The 13,691-nt window shown below is 42.9% G+C and overlaps 2 protein-coding genes across 2 annotated transcripts; both read right to left on the reverse strand.

The window, feature by feature from the left end:
* Window positions 1–2,884: 2,884 nt before the first annotated feature.
* On the reverse strand, window positions 2,885–9,529 carry LOC103473596 (transmembrane protein 182-like). Its single transcript, XM_008423948.2, has 5 exons — window positions 9,247–9,529; window positions 6,658–6,754; window positions 6,450–6,563; window positions 6,247–6,384; window positions 2,885–4,683 (listed from the first exon to the last, which is right to left on the reverse strand). Exons 1-5 carry the CDS (start codon window positions 9,412–9,414, stop codon window positions 4,418–4,420), a joined length of 783 nt encoding a protein of 260 aa, XP_008422170.1. The 5' UTR covers window positions 9,415–9,529; the 3' UTR covers window positions 2,885–4,417.
* A 95-nt stretch (window positions 9,530–9,624) lies between these two features.
* Window positions 9,625–13,436, reverse strand: actr3 (actin related protein 3). Its single transcript, XM_008423933.2, has 12 exons — window positions 13,247–13,436; window positions 12,177–12,232; window positions 11,971–12,095; window positions 11,790–11,900; window positions 11,614–11,709; window positions 11,242–11,349; window positions 11,024–11,167; window positions 10,769–10,942; window positions 10,601–10,693; window positions 10,377–10,502; window positions 10,217–10,300; window positions 9,625–10,142 (listed from the first exon to the last, which is right to left on the reverse strand). Exons 1-12 carry the CDS (start codon window positions 13,288–13,290, stop codon window positions 10,047–10,049), a joined length of 1,257 nt encoding a protein of 418 aa, XP_008422155.1. The 5' UTR covers window positions 13,291–13,436; the 3' UTR covers window positions 9,625–10,046.
* Between the last annotated feature and the right edge of the window lie 255 nt (window positions 13,437–13,691).

Genomic DNA, 13,691 nt, shown 5'->3' on the forward strand with positions numbered 1-13,691 from the left:
TGTTTGAGTTAATTGTAACTGTAGACATTGTTTAGGAATAGTTTAGTGCAAATGTTTGTTTGTTTCTGTCTGAAAATGTGAATGTCTCCACCCCTCCAATTAGTCCTGGTGGGAGCCAATCATTTAAAAGCCAGGTGGTTCAGGTGAAAGAGAGATTCACCCTCTTCTTGTTATGACCTGATATGCCATGATGTACACTGAACCGAACTAAAGATAAAATAAAAGTATTGAGTACTCTACAAWTGCTGGCTCCAGTCTGTTTTTTTCTCTTGGGTCGCAAACCCACAATTGCTAACATTAACTTGTGAGTGAAAACCAACATGGTGGAGATTCAGTTTCAGTTGCATTGACACTTTATTCTCTATTCATCAAATGCGCTGCAGCTAATGTTGCAGCTATTAAAATCTCCATCATTCTACAACTCTCAATACGTTGCGACTTTTGTAATGCCTCTAACAAGCTAGCGCTGCTAACAGTTTGTATGTATAAATGTAGCTTCACCTGTGTCCATTTCATATATATCCACCTCCACAGCTCTCTCTCCAGCTGACTCTAAGTCTACTGCCAAGAGACGCTGCCGAGTTGTGAAACCCTTTAGCAACTACAGGAGTTGAGCTAATCGGGGGATTCTACCCAGCAGGGGTGAGGTGCCATCTTGTCCCCAGAGCAGACCACCATCTACTTTTGCTTTTTATGGTTGTATAAATAGCTTGTTTTTGCAGTCTGTTAGTGTGTTTATGTCCCAAAATTAGGTCTCTGTTTAGATTTTACTGTATATTTGTTAAGATCTTCAACCACACAAGTCTGACTACTCAATACCAGACAATAGAACACTATATAAATGATGTGMTGTGGTGATGCAGGGGTAGAACGCAACCCATGTATGGAGACCTTAATCGTTGACACGGCCATCACAGGTTTGAGTCCTGGCCTGAAGCCTTTTACTGCATGTCTTTCCACTTTCCTGCCTGACCACTCTCAAATATAAAATCCATTACAGCCAACAAAACCTTAAAAAATAAAATTGATGAAAATGGGCAAAATCTGAAACAACTTCCTGAATTTCACAAAAACAAAAGTATGCTAGGTGGGTGGCTTCTGAATTTTCTAAAAAAAGAGTTAATGCTCTTTTTAAAGCAGAAATGGAAACATGTTAGCTGAATAACACCTGACATAGCAAACACCCCCATCTACTGGTGGGTCTGTGCCTTACCAGAGGATCCGAACTCATAAAAAATGTACAAGTCCACATTAATGAAATTTGTGGTCCATGATAGCAACCTCTTGTTTCTGTTTGTTCTAGCCACAAGTAGCATCAACATCTGATGAAATTCAACTGGCTTGGTTGATTTGCTCCAAACCAATAGATGGAAACAAGCCGAATTCTTTAATGAGACCAAAAATAAGTTTCTAGAAATGAAGCTTCATGTTCCATCCATTTTCTGCACACCCTTGTCCCTAGTGGAGTCGGGGGAGCAAAATGATGGTGGTGAAAGTGTGATGGTCTGGGCTTGCTTTGATGTTCAGGACCAGATGACTTGTCTTATTCTGCCATAAAATTCCAAAGGAGACTTTCAGGTTTTCTCGTTCAGATATTAAGATGTTTCTTCTAAAGGGAGCAAAGGTTTTTCCAGGAACTGGAAGTGAATGTCAAGCTGAGATGTGACTGTAGATTTGAACCAGTTCTTAGTATCAATTTAAGCTAATTTAGRCATCCAGTCGTCTTTTGAAACGGGACGCTTGTGTCCTCACGATGTCCTGTTGTAATTGCGGCAGACAGCTCCATCTCCGGAGGACAAAAGCCCAGAGTGAYGGGATGTGAGGAGCAGATAGCAGAGCGGAGATTGTGTTRCATGCCCGGTTGACAGCTACAGCAGCGCCTGGCATTCTACTCCGTGATCAAATAATGAATCTGCCACGTTCTCAAACATCGATATGACTCCATCTCCTGGTGTTCATTAGAAGGTAAGGATTCGGCGGTGACGGAGGCGTTTACGGGCGGAGAGGGCCGGGATGCCAACGTGACATGCTCAGGTGTAATTATGCTCACCAAGTTCACAGCGGAGATTAGGAAGCAAAGGGACGGATAAGAACAGGAGCGTCAGACATGAAGGAATATTGAAATACTCACTGATGCGAAGTGTCTTTTGTCACTTTATCATTTCAGGGTCTCACTTCTGTTTGCCTTTTCCAATTATAAAGGTGTGACTGCTACATTCCCCAGCCCCCTTCTCCTCATATCATGTTAAACACGCTGAACTTCAGGAATAAAGAATCATTTTCTTTCTGTTCTTCAGGAACTGAAATAATTATCACTTAGAGATGTAGAMGCCTTTGCAGGCCTAATCTGATGTGAGCGGTGCAACTTGCATTTCGCAGTAATAYTGATGGRCATCGTTGGGATGCGGTGACCAAACTGAACCAACACTGCCCTCTACTGGTTGGCTACCGGCTTGCACACCTCTGAAGTGTCCCTGCTGTCAGAAAATGGATTATGACAGTCTAATTTATTGTAATATCCATCTCTGTGACCCGGAGTTTCAACCTGACGTGGAGACGACAGGCAGCCGCGGTCACAGTCAATCTACTCAGCCCCTGAAAACCGTTCGGCAGCGMCGCCAACCAAGGACTCCTCGCCACGTTTTTGTCAAAACTRATTCATCAGGGATAATACAAGCAGAGCGAGAGAGCTGGAGGACTAATCACTATGGGATGTGGTAAATAAATTAGAAAAATAATCCGTAGTAACCAATGATCAATGAAGACTTCCACTTCTGTGTTTGACCGTTTGATTTTTACCTGAATCCTCAGATGGTTGGAGGAGAAACTGCTTCTCGGTTTAATGTGATTTTATTGGGTCAAAACAGGAACAGGACAAAATGAAACCATTTCTCTGGGCTATCAAGCAGATTAGAGGAGAACCAAGCAGAAGGAGCTCATCAACTAGCAGGCTGGGTTGAAGGTGGACAGACTGTTTATGGCTCCTTTGTTCAGGAATCAGACTAGTTTAAGAGAAATATCAACATTGCTGTTTGAACKCATTTCAAAAACAAAAGTTATTACAGGAAATGTCTTGAAATAACATTTCCTGTTTAGTTTTGTTGCTCCATCATCAACATTATATTAACTTCCTGTTCTACTGCGACCTCCATTTCTGACGTTCTCCGTTTGGTATTTTGAGTCATTCTGGTTTTGGGTGATGATCMGAGTAGCGACAGGATAGTTTTAAGGTCTCCTTAGTTCTGCTTAGCAKCTTCCTTTTATTTATTTCCATATCACGAACACAGGAACATGAGCTTGGAGAGAACAACCGATTATCCAGGTAGCAGCTTTACCAAGTTGTAACACWAATAAAGAGAACAAGAACAAATTCATTTGACAAGGTTTCCATTAAAACTGCTAGGGGTGATAGCTGGGTAGAAAACAGCCATTGGTTCTACACTTAGCCTCGTCCAGACAGTCCGGAGTTTTGAATACCGAGAAACGTTTGCTTGCTGGACTGTTGAAATTTTGGATCTGATTTCAATGTTTGACTGAGACATGTGTACCAGCTTGACCGAGAAGGAAGCTACAGGAAATTYGTGTACTGAAAACAACCATCCTCCACCGCGAAGACTTTTGCCAAGTTTCTGGTCGAAAAGGACTGAACAACTTCCTTCATTTCATCCGCTGGGTAGTTTAGACTCGCCGTTGAAACTACAAGTATAAAGCGCCGCAGAAGTTCACAAGTTCTCCTTCAGTTTGCTGGTTGGCCAGGAGGAAGATCTACCGAAGGAATTCAGGTCAATGGGAGAAAGCCTCRACTGACCACTGAAGGGMGATGAGAATTAAGAGGARCTGCGTAGGAAGGTAGTTGCCAGGCTACATTAGAGTGACAGATAGAAAAACAACAGATCAGACGTTCAGCTGCGTTATTCCACTGGACGTCAACAGCAAATCATAAATCAGGTTAGATTCWGTTCGGCAAACTAAAGCTGATATTACATTTTGACTGGAATTGTCARTTTGTGAGAAAAGAAAYGAAGTCYRAGTGTTGAACATGGTGGTGTTTGTGTCACGGTCAACCAGAATCAAAAGCAAACAGCAGCCTATTTCAAATAAACAGATGTAGACTGATATGAAGTAACAACTTCAACAAGTGTAAAGCAGAAGGCTTCTCTTTGAGCTTCCAGGCATTTAAGCTGAATCATTTCAAAGAACAAGAGCCTTTTTCTAGAAGTATTCTCTAAACAATAAAGAAARTTTCTACRATAGAAATTAAACCGAAAGTGTCTATATCTTTTRATTTATGTCTCTCTTTTTGGTTTAAGATGATTTAAAAAAGTGTTATTACTGAATATCTGTAGCATAAATTGTTATTAATTKATGCTATAATTTCATTTTTGTCCCAAAGAGTTTGTTGAAGAGGACACGCTCATCACAGCTCGGTCTCTGASGGGCCGGGGATGGTTTGGTCTGAGCGGACCCCCTGAACGCCGCGCCCCACCAGGATGAAGAGGAGTCCGGCCAGCAGGCAGAGGAAGCCGGCGGCGGGCGCCAGCAGGAAGGACGGGCCCTGCTGGACACTGAGCTGGTAGGACGGGCAGCCGGAGACGCTGCGCTGATGGGCGGCGAACTGCTCCAGGGTATCCAGCACCTGGACCCACATCAGGTACATCGCCATGACGACCAGCAGGCACACGCCTCAGAAACACATGAAGACAACGACAATCGTTAATAATGGCTTTTAATCCCCCCCAGCTTCAAAAGAACCAAACAAAACCCAGACAACAGCAAAGCGAAGCGTCGCGACGTGACAGCGCCTTTTGTGTTTCGCAGCCGACAGAAGTCAGACGCGTCGTCGTTTCAGGAAGCTCTGCGTGTTCACAACCCCTGTTCGCAGCCGTCCCTCAGTTCAACCCCGTCTCGTGTCGCGCCTGTCGTGTTTTGTCACCGTGTCGCTTACGAGGCTTTTGTCCTCGCCGCGTCTGGGCTGGAAACCTGCAACTGTTCCCGAGGCTCAGCAGGTAATGTTTTCCGCTCCGTCTCAAGAAGAAACGGGCCAGTTTGTACTATTATTAGTCGGAATCGTCGTGTTCAAAGCTGGTTTGTTTTTGTATTAAATGACAAAAAGAGTTGTTTGTGCGCAGACTGACATGAACTTGTTATATGTTTCTTTTGGCTGATCTTTGGCAGATGACGGAGTGGGAAGTCGTCCTTGAAGCGTTTTCACCGGATGCCTCGGTTTTTTTTTGTTTTTTTACACAAAGCCTGCCTTCAAGCTCACTCCTTTAACTTATTTTATCATCTTCTCCAGTAAATGTTGGGCCTAAAATATAATTGCCGTCTGTCATTTCCTTCCAGATTTGCAGATGATTCAACTRGAGGTGATTCTGAGGCCCGTCTTTGGCTTCAGCAAACACCGGACACAAAACGTTTTACAGGATCACATGCTTCTGTCATCGCACGATTATTTTTGGAGAGCAGCGAAATGGAAGCATTTCATCCAAAAGCACAGCATCTAAAAATACATATGGGATTTTGGGGGTAATTTTTCTCTTGGTTTGTTTGTTAGCAGATGAAGAAACTGGAATTTTGTCCTTTAGAAACGAAAGAAAACCTTATTTAATTCTAAAGAAACTTGTAATTAAATAATTTTTATAGGATAGTGTCACTTTTATAAAAGCACATCACATTGACAATATCCTTTAGGAAATTAATTTGACTAAAACTTGTCTTTGAACTTTAAGCAAGATATTTAATTTGCTTATATCGGGACGGTACTTTGGCTTCCTAATTCAACTCTGTTCTCTTTTTAAACTCAAGATAGAAATCAAAGCTTGTGCTTGGAATATTTTTACTCAAAGTTTTAGCTTTTTTTGGACCTTAAATACTTTAGTTTGGATCTTGAACAAGATACATTATTTCTGGATCATCAGCACAGACATCAGAGCTGTTGGTGAAGCCTCTACTACATGCCATAAAAACACAAAGCATTTCATTTGTTACATTTTATTTTAGTCTCATCCTAAAGCTACAAGCTTTATGTTTGGAGATGATTCCTCTAAAGGTTGAACTTAAAGCCTTGGTCCCAGATATAAAGCCTCCCTACCAACGCACCTCGAACTTCAGTTCGCCATCAGAAATATTAACTCCTGTTTTCCATGAATTCACCCTTTAGTGGCTTATGTCAGAATATCTCTATTTGATGACTGAAATAAAGAACTTTTTTTGATGATGCATCAGGTGGACTCTGCTGATTGTTACCTCCACAGATCTGAAGAGCGCCACCGGCGCTGTAAAGGCTACGATTGGTCAGAGGAGCAGCGCATAGCACCAGGAGTCCACCAATGACGACAGCCGTCACGCCTGAGACGAGGAAGATGCTCCAGAAGGTTCTGAAGACTTAACAAACCGGTGATTCAGTGGGGGATTGTCAGAGTGGGTGTGCTCTGTGTGGTTGTACCAACCGATGGCGGAGGCAGGTTGGTACGGCTCTGAGGGGAAGCCGGTCCAGGCTGGGTGGGATGCAGGAAACGGGAAGAGGAAGGCAGGCTGACAGGTCTTTGGCTCAGGCCGACCCGCTGAGGAAGGAGAAAAGCAGCTTTAAACTGATACGATGATGCTGTTTTATGCTTTTTTTTTTTTAATCTACTAAAGCATAATGGGGGTTCTCACTGATCCAGAAGTCCAGGATGGAGAAATCAGAGGAGGTAGCAGTGAAAAAGCAGCGCCAGAACAGACCCTGGTGGAACATCGTCACCCTGTCCTCAGGCTGACAGAGACAGAAACTTTAACGTCCCGACAGATAAACACTGACTCCTGCTGCACACAGAATCACTTTACTGTGGGACATTCCTACCCAACAGGAGCCGCTTAGTAGTTTTCTGATTCCCAGAAAACTCTGTAGGAAACCCAACCAATAAGATCAGGAAGTCTCATACAGAGTCATGGTGTGACCAGGCGCCATATTTGATGAGTAAACTGTCAAAACCAGGACAAATATACAGATTCTCTTCTGTTTCAGTTAAATAATAAAAACTGCTTCAGATGAAGACTTCACTTTCTATTCAGCTTATTAGGTTAAAAAACCTTTCGAAAATAACCTTTAAAAAGGAAATAAATACATTTCAGTAAACCCATTTCAGTTTTTAAAAATAGTTTTCTATTGGTCTGATGTAATATTCTAATTTTAAATGAGTTTTAAGAAGCTGTAATTTGAAAAATCGTAACTCATTGAAATAAAGTCTCTCACACATCTGAATAAATGTATACAATAACTTGACTTTTTAATAATATTCTAATTTAGTGAATGGGTCTGCATATGCCGTAGAACCCTGGTATTGGCGAGTATGACGGCCCATATTACTCACGTCCGGTGGGGCTTTGAGGACCTGCGACTTCAAAGGCCCCCGCAAGACCCGGTTGACCACCATGAATAGGTGAAATGCTTAATACCTCCTCTAAAAACTCTATTTTAATTTTCCAAACACCAAATATACCTTAATATGCACTAATACAGACAGTGGAAACCGCCTTAGCGCTAGCACACAGCGAACTTCTACAATCTGAGGGCTCAGCCAATCAGCGCCAAGAAAACTAAACGGTGTTCCGCCATTCAGCTTCCTAACCTGCTGAATGATAAATCAGTGATTCTTCAGAATAGGGACAAAATGGGTTTTAATTTTCCCATATTTTTTATTATTATTTCTCAACCTTATGTATGCAAATATGACAAATAATGTTTTGGAAATGTAAAGATGCTAAGGTACAGGCTCCCAGTTGCAACATTTTTTTTAAAAAATTAAATTTTTAATCGACCTGACCCAGAATGTTGTCATCACCATCTGACAAAAATAAATATAAAATGATTTTTAAAATACCCTAATAGTTATATTTTTACTCATTTTAGAGACAAATGTTTCTCAAGAAACAAAATAAATATTTAAAACAAAAAGCAACAAAAAGTCCATCTGACGGAGTTGACACAGAACTGAAGGTGGTGACAAACTAGTGAGTAAAATGAAAAACTTGGTACATGTGAGGTAATGCAATTTATGTAAAATACATTCAAATGAATTAATTGCACATTTAAGTTAGATTTGACAACAATTTCACTGAAAGAGTCACAAAAACTCTGATGGACATCTCACGGAGTTGACGAAAAGCCAAACTACCTCAATTTATATGATGTTATTCTGAAGGAGGCCATATTGTAGCTAATCGGGTCCATGAAATCCTTACAGTATACTAAAATTATGCTTTTATTTCACAAAATTTCATCAAAGTTTTGTAAATTGTCAGTTATGGTGATGACACATCATGGTTGTGACCAACAACTTAGGAATAAAACAAGAAAAAACTAAAGAACAACATATGCTAACCAGAGCTAACTAGCCCTCTCAGCAAAGGAAGAGGTCACGGGGTCCTCAGAAGTTCTGGTGCCCCCCAATAATGCCTGATTTTTTTTACATTCTTTTTATGCCTGACGGTGTTGACAAAAACTAGGGACAAATTTCAACGGAGTTGGAAAATATCTAAAAATTATTTTTAATTCAATGTATTGATACCTTTATAATTATTTATATGACTACTTATACTTAATTGTCATAATATATAATTTTAGTATTTCTTTAATCGTTTTAAACGATTATAATGTATTGAGTTCTGCTCCTGGACAAGGGCTTTTACAGGCATCATCCACCGACTACAATGTTTAAAATAAAAAAATATTCAGCAACCAGGAAACTATACATTGTTGTGCTCACATGACCCACTTTAGTTTAGTCAGATATTTGAAAAACGTATATATTGTGTATATTTTATTAAAATTTTGTGCTTTATCCATAGAACCTGTTTTGTCCCTATTCTCAAGAATCACTGAAATACGTGAATATTCCTCAATTATTTCTCAAATAATTGGAGTCCCGTTCCACTGATTTTTTTTAAATAGCTGTTTTTAAGCTTGTGAACTTTTTTTAACATTTCTTCCTGACTTCAAGAGAACACCCAGCCTGAAGAACTTGTGGGATATATCAATCTCAATGTTGCAACAGTTGGTTCTTTACGGCTCTCATTAAGAATGTCTTTCCACTATTATGTTGTCACACCTGTAGGTTATAGTTTATTATGTTTAGCCTCTCAAATGTATCTTTATTCTAATTATTTGTCATTTATTCCAAGAACACAGCAGTGATTCTGATTCTTTGATTTGATGCAGGCGTTTACGTACCTTTGGCTGTAATGGCTCGGTAGTTTTCACTTTACCTTTAAGGTGTTCCTCTTCCTGTCTCCCTCCTCTCGGGTCCGGCTGCAGGACTCGGCGGCCAGCAGCCAGTACTCCGTCCCGCAGCAGAGCAGCGTGAACAACGCTCCAGACGCTCCAGAGAACAAGGCCAGGAAGAGGAGCACCTTCATCCTGTCTGCAGCAGACATGGCGCCCTCTGCTGGTGTCTYTGTTAGTTCCGTACCTTCARGTCTTTCAGTTCTACAGACTTTCACTGTGAATCAGGAGTTTAACGCCCAGGCATGGCGTCATCCTATAGGAATAGAGCAGTTTTCTGGTTCCTACGGACCAGCTGAGGCAGGAAGAGGTCCGGTTACACTCCAGGAATAGAAGAGCAGGAATAGACAGACACAGTCACAGCTAGAAACACCTGCTTAGCATTTATTACATTTATAAATCCAGATTTTGTACAGAACTAGGCTGTCCAGAATGACAGACAGAGGCAATAGAAACAGTCGTTAATTTATTCATCTGGCTGCTTCCTCCTCTACCTGCTGATCAATGCTAACAAACAAGATGCACACTGCTGAGTATCTGATTATCTTTCAACCAGACAAATAAAAACAAGCTTCAGGCGTTTTTGCAAAGTGTTCCCATGACAACCCAGAGATGCTATGGCCCGTTCACAGAGAGGGGGATTAATGACCACCCTGTGAAGAGAAGTGAAACATTTAACCAGAACTTCTGGTTCCTGTGATGTTCAGGAAGTCTGTTTGGTCCGTCTCGCTGCGTTCCAATCCGTCGCTGTGTTGTACAAACACTTCTTCTGGTCCGTCCTGAACTAGGACATGACCCCAAACACGGGGTTGTGGCGGCAGATGCTCGGCCCGATCTCCTCGTAGTCCTTCTTGGTGTGGCACACCTGGTAAAACTCGGGCTGCAGAGACAGACCTCAGGTTAGCTCTGCTGACAGTTAAATGAAAACAATGTTGAGAGGAGGGGGATACTCACGGTGGATGCCAGCATGGACCCTCCGAACCACACGGCATACCTCTGCATGTGGTGGGTGACAACCTGGACGTCGATGGGCTTCGGCTGTGACCCAAACAGACCCGTCAATGCCATCATCCGTGTCATTAAAACGTACAAAGTTAGAGAACGAAACGCTGACCTTCAGCTTGCCGCCGCTGAGCTCCTCACTGATCTTCAGCCGGGCATCCACTGTTCTCTTTAGGTCCCTCTGCAGGCGCCGGCCAAAGTCCCGGAACATGGTGGAGCCTCCAGACAGAACCACGTTCTGCAGGACAAACAACGCATGAATCAACACCGTCTGTTTGGGTCTAGTGGCATCTACCGTGGTCTATGGTTGTCTACTAGGGTCTGAACTGTCTCTACCTTGTAGAGAGGACGTCGGACGTCAATGGGGCAGTTCTGGATGACCTCGTCCACCACCTCCGAGATGGGCTGAGTGAAGTCTGGGTTGGCGAACTGGATCAAAGAGAGAACTCTGTTAACTCATTGTTTCGGACCAGAGAGCTCCATCCGGATGCGTTCTGGAGGCACCTCTGGGTGGAAGAAGATCTCTGGCCCCAGGAAGCGCTCGTAGCCCACGTCAATGGTAAACTCCTTCTTCGTGATGGCGTTGACGCCTGTATACTGCTTGATCCACTTGGAGCCGTCCGTGTCGTACTTGCTGAACTCCTTGACCAGGTCGGGGCAGACATAGCTGAACCGCTCCTATTGGGAGAACAGGTCAAACGTTTTCACATTGCTATGCTATCCTCTGGTGGCTGAGCAGAAGAACAGCGAGGTACGGACCTTAACAGCTTTAGCCGTCTCCAGCGACTGCTCCGGGGGAATGCCCACCTCCCTCTCCCTCAGCAGCTGCTGGGTGAAGTAGGTGATGTCTCGACCGGCGATGGGGATGTGCTTGATGCAGCTGCCAATCACGTAGCCTTCAGCCTGGGGGGAGGTGACACCAATGTGGCTGAGGCACACAGGAAGGAGGTGGTAGAAAGAGAGGAAGTGACACCTACCACCGGGATGACGTGCGTCACACCATCTCCACTGTCGATTACAGTTCCCGTGAGCGTCCGCTCGCCAACCTGCCGGGACGTCCAGGAGGCGGCCAGCGCCAGGACAGCCTGCATCAAGGGGTTAACCAGTACTGGGTTATTAACCAAACACCAGGGTTATTAATACACACAATGGTTTTATTAACCAATATATCGGGTTATTAACCAACACAAGGTTACCAATGAACACACTGGTGTTATTAATACACACATAGAAATAAGTCACTCTCTAATAGAGGAACTGAGAGTCAGAGCTTCCTGGAGGAACTTCCTCTTCCTCTCTGAGAACCAGACCAGATATAACGTCCGACGGGTCTGAGGTGTTGGTCATACCTGGACGGCGATGTAGAGACCCGGGACGTTGAAGGATTCGAACATGATCTCGGCCGTGTACTCCCTGTTCTCAGGAGTGTTGAGGGGCGGCTCTGTCTGCACACAGAACCAGAACCCATCATTAACACGAACTTTCCCGCTCCGTCCTCCAGTCACCTCCGTCTTTCGGTCCGTACCAGCAGGAAGTAGTGGTCCTCTGGCTCCGCCCGCAGGTACTTGAAGATGACCTGCTCCATGAAGCGCTCCATCAGGTCCCAGTCCTCCACAATGCCGTGACGGATGGGCCACTGCGAGAGAAAGAGGCGTCAACACCACAGATGACCCCTGACCCTGACTGCTGCTTCAGCGCCGACTCACCTTTGTTGCGTACGAAGGTTTGTCGATGGCTTCATCTCCGATGTAGAAGTCCAGATCGTCGACGCCCTTCATCATCCTGCGCTGCGCCTGGTCTCCCACCTTGGCAGATTCTTTGATCGCAATACCTGCAGCAGAAACCAACAGACTGTCAGCAGGATGACATCATACTCATCAGAGCAGAGAGATGCGGCTTCCTGGGTTCTCACATGACGGGATGATGAACTGTGGCTCCGTGTTTCCTGCATATCCAAGCTTTGTGTACCTGGAGAAGATCCAAACAACAGAACTTTTAATAAGAGTTCAAATTTGGTTGCTTGGAAAAATGCTCAATAGATCTGTTCACTACAGGACAACTCAAAAATAGATTTGGATTAGAAAATATCAGAAAATAAAGTGAGATAAAAAAAAGACTAAATGTTTACAACTAAAATAATTAAAGGTAATAAATGAAATTAATTTTAGTTTATTTTTTAAAAAAGGTATAAAACAAATGTTTTAAAAAATTACATTTAATAAGTGCTCAAATAAATTTAATCATAAGCTAAAAACAAAAATAACTATAAAAGTCAACACAATTTATACAAAATTTTAAAAAACGCAATAAAAAATTGACAGCAAAAATCTAATTCATAAAACAAAGCAAYGGATAAAGTGATAAAGCTAATTACTAAATGCAATACATGTACTRAAAAATTTATGTAAAGCAGATAAGAAATAATATACAGCCACAATAAATCACAGAAAAAACCTAGAAGGAAAACTAAAATAAACAAATAAAAAAAGATGTAAAAACAACCCGTCAGTCATTGAAACTTGATAAAATACAAATTACAACAGTATAATAAATAGAAAGTTTTCACAATGTAAACTAAATGTACTTTATTATAATAATAATAATAATAATAATAATAATAATAATAATAATAATAATAATAAAAATGATGATAATAAATTGTGCTGCAGCCTGGAGGTCAGCCAGATCTGGGTGTGATCAGCCCAGGTAGGAACTGCTGTGTGAGGGGTGGACACTCCAGGAAGTGGCTTTAGCTCCAGCAGCTAGCAGCGGCTAATCACCGCTTCCAGCCCCTCAAACGGACCGAACCGAGCCGCTGGACGGTTAGGGCCGCTTCCGGGGRTCCACCAACTCCATGCAGGCCGGCTGGATGGAGCTTACCGGGGGAGAGGGATGCGTCGGAACCYCRGACAGCGGCTTCCAGGGCGTTAGCTGGAAGTTTGACAGGGACTTCAATAGAAGCAAGCGGGCAGCCTTACTCACCCGGTGCCGCAGTCAACAACACAAGCCGGRAGCCGACCTGCCATGGTTCCGCACCGCTTCACGACCCAAACGCGAAGATACCGACCCCAAAGAGAGGCTAGAAGGGGCTGGAGAGGCGAGTTTCCACCGCAGCAGCCTGAATGAAGAGCCGCCGAGTCGGAAACACTTCCGGATTCCGTGGCAGCAGCTTCTAATGCAAAGTCAGCAGCTCGATGGCGGAAACAGCGCCCTCAGCTGGACGAGTTGGCACTGCAACCAGCAAGTGTCRAGGCTTTAGGAAAGCTACAGTATTTCAAATACTGGAACATGTTCTGGAACATTTGATAACGCATAAAATATAGTTTGACACAAAAGTTAACATATTTTGTAAAAATATTTAAATCCTTTTCAATGTTCTCTGAATAACTTTCTTCAGATTAATATTCAAAACTACTTTTTTTTTTTT

The sequence above is a fragment of the Poecilia reticulata genome, linkage group LG2 (assembly GCF_000633615.1).
Source record: "Poecilia reticulata strain Guanapo linkage group LG2, Guppy_female_1.0+MT, whole genome shotgun sequence".
NCBI lineage: Eukaryota > Metazoa > Chordata > Actinopteri > Cyprinodontiformes > Poeciliidae > Poecilia > Poecilia reticulata.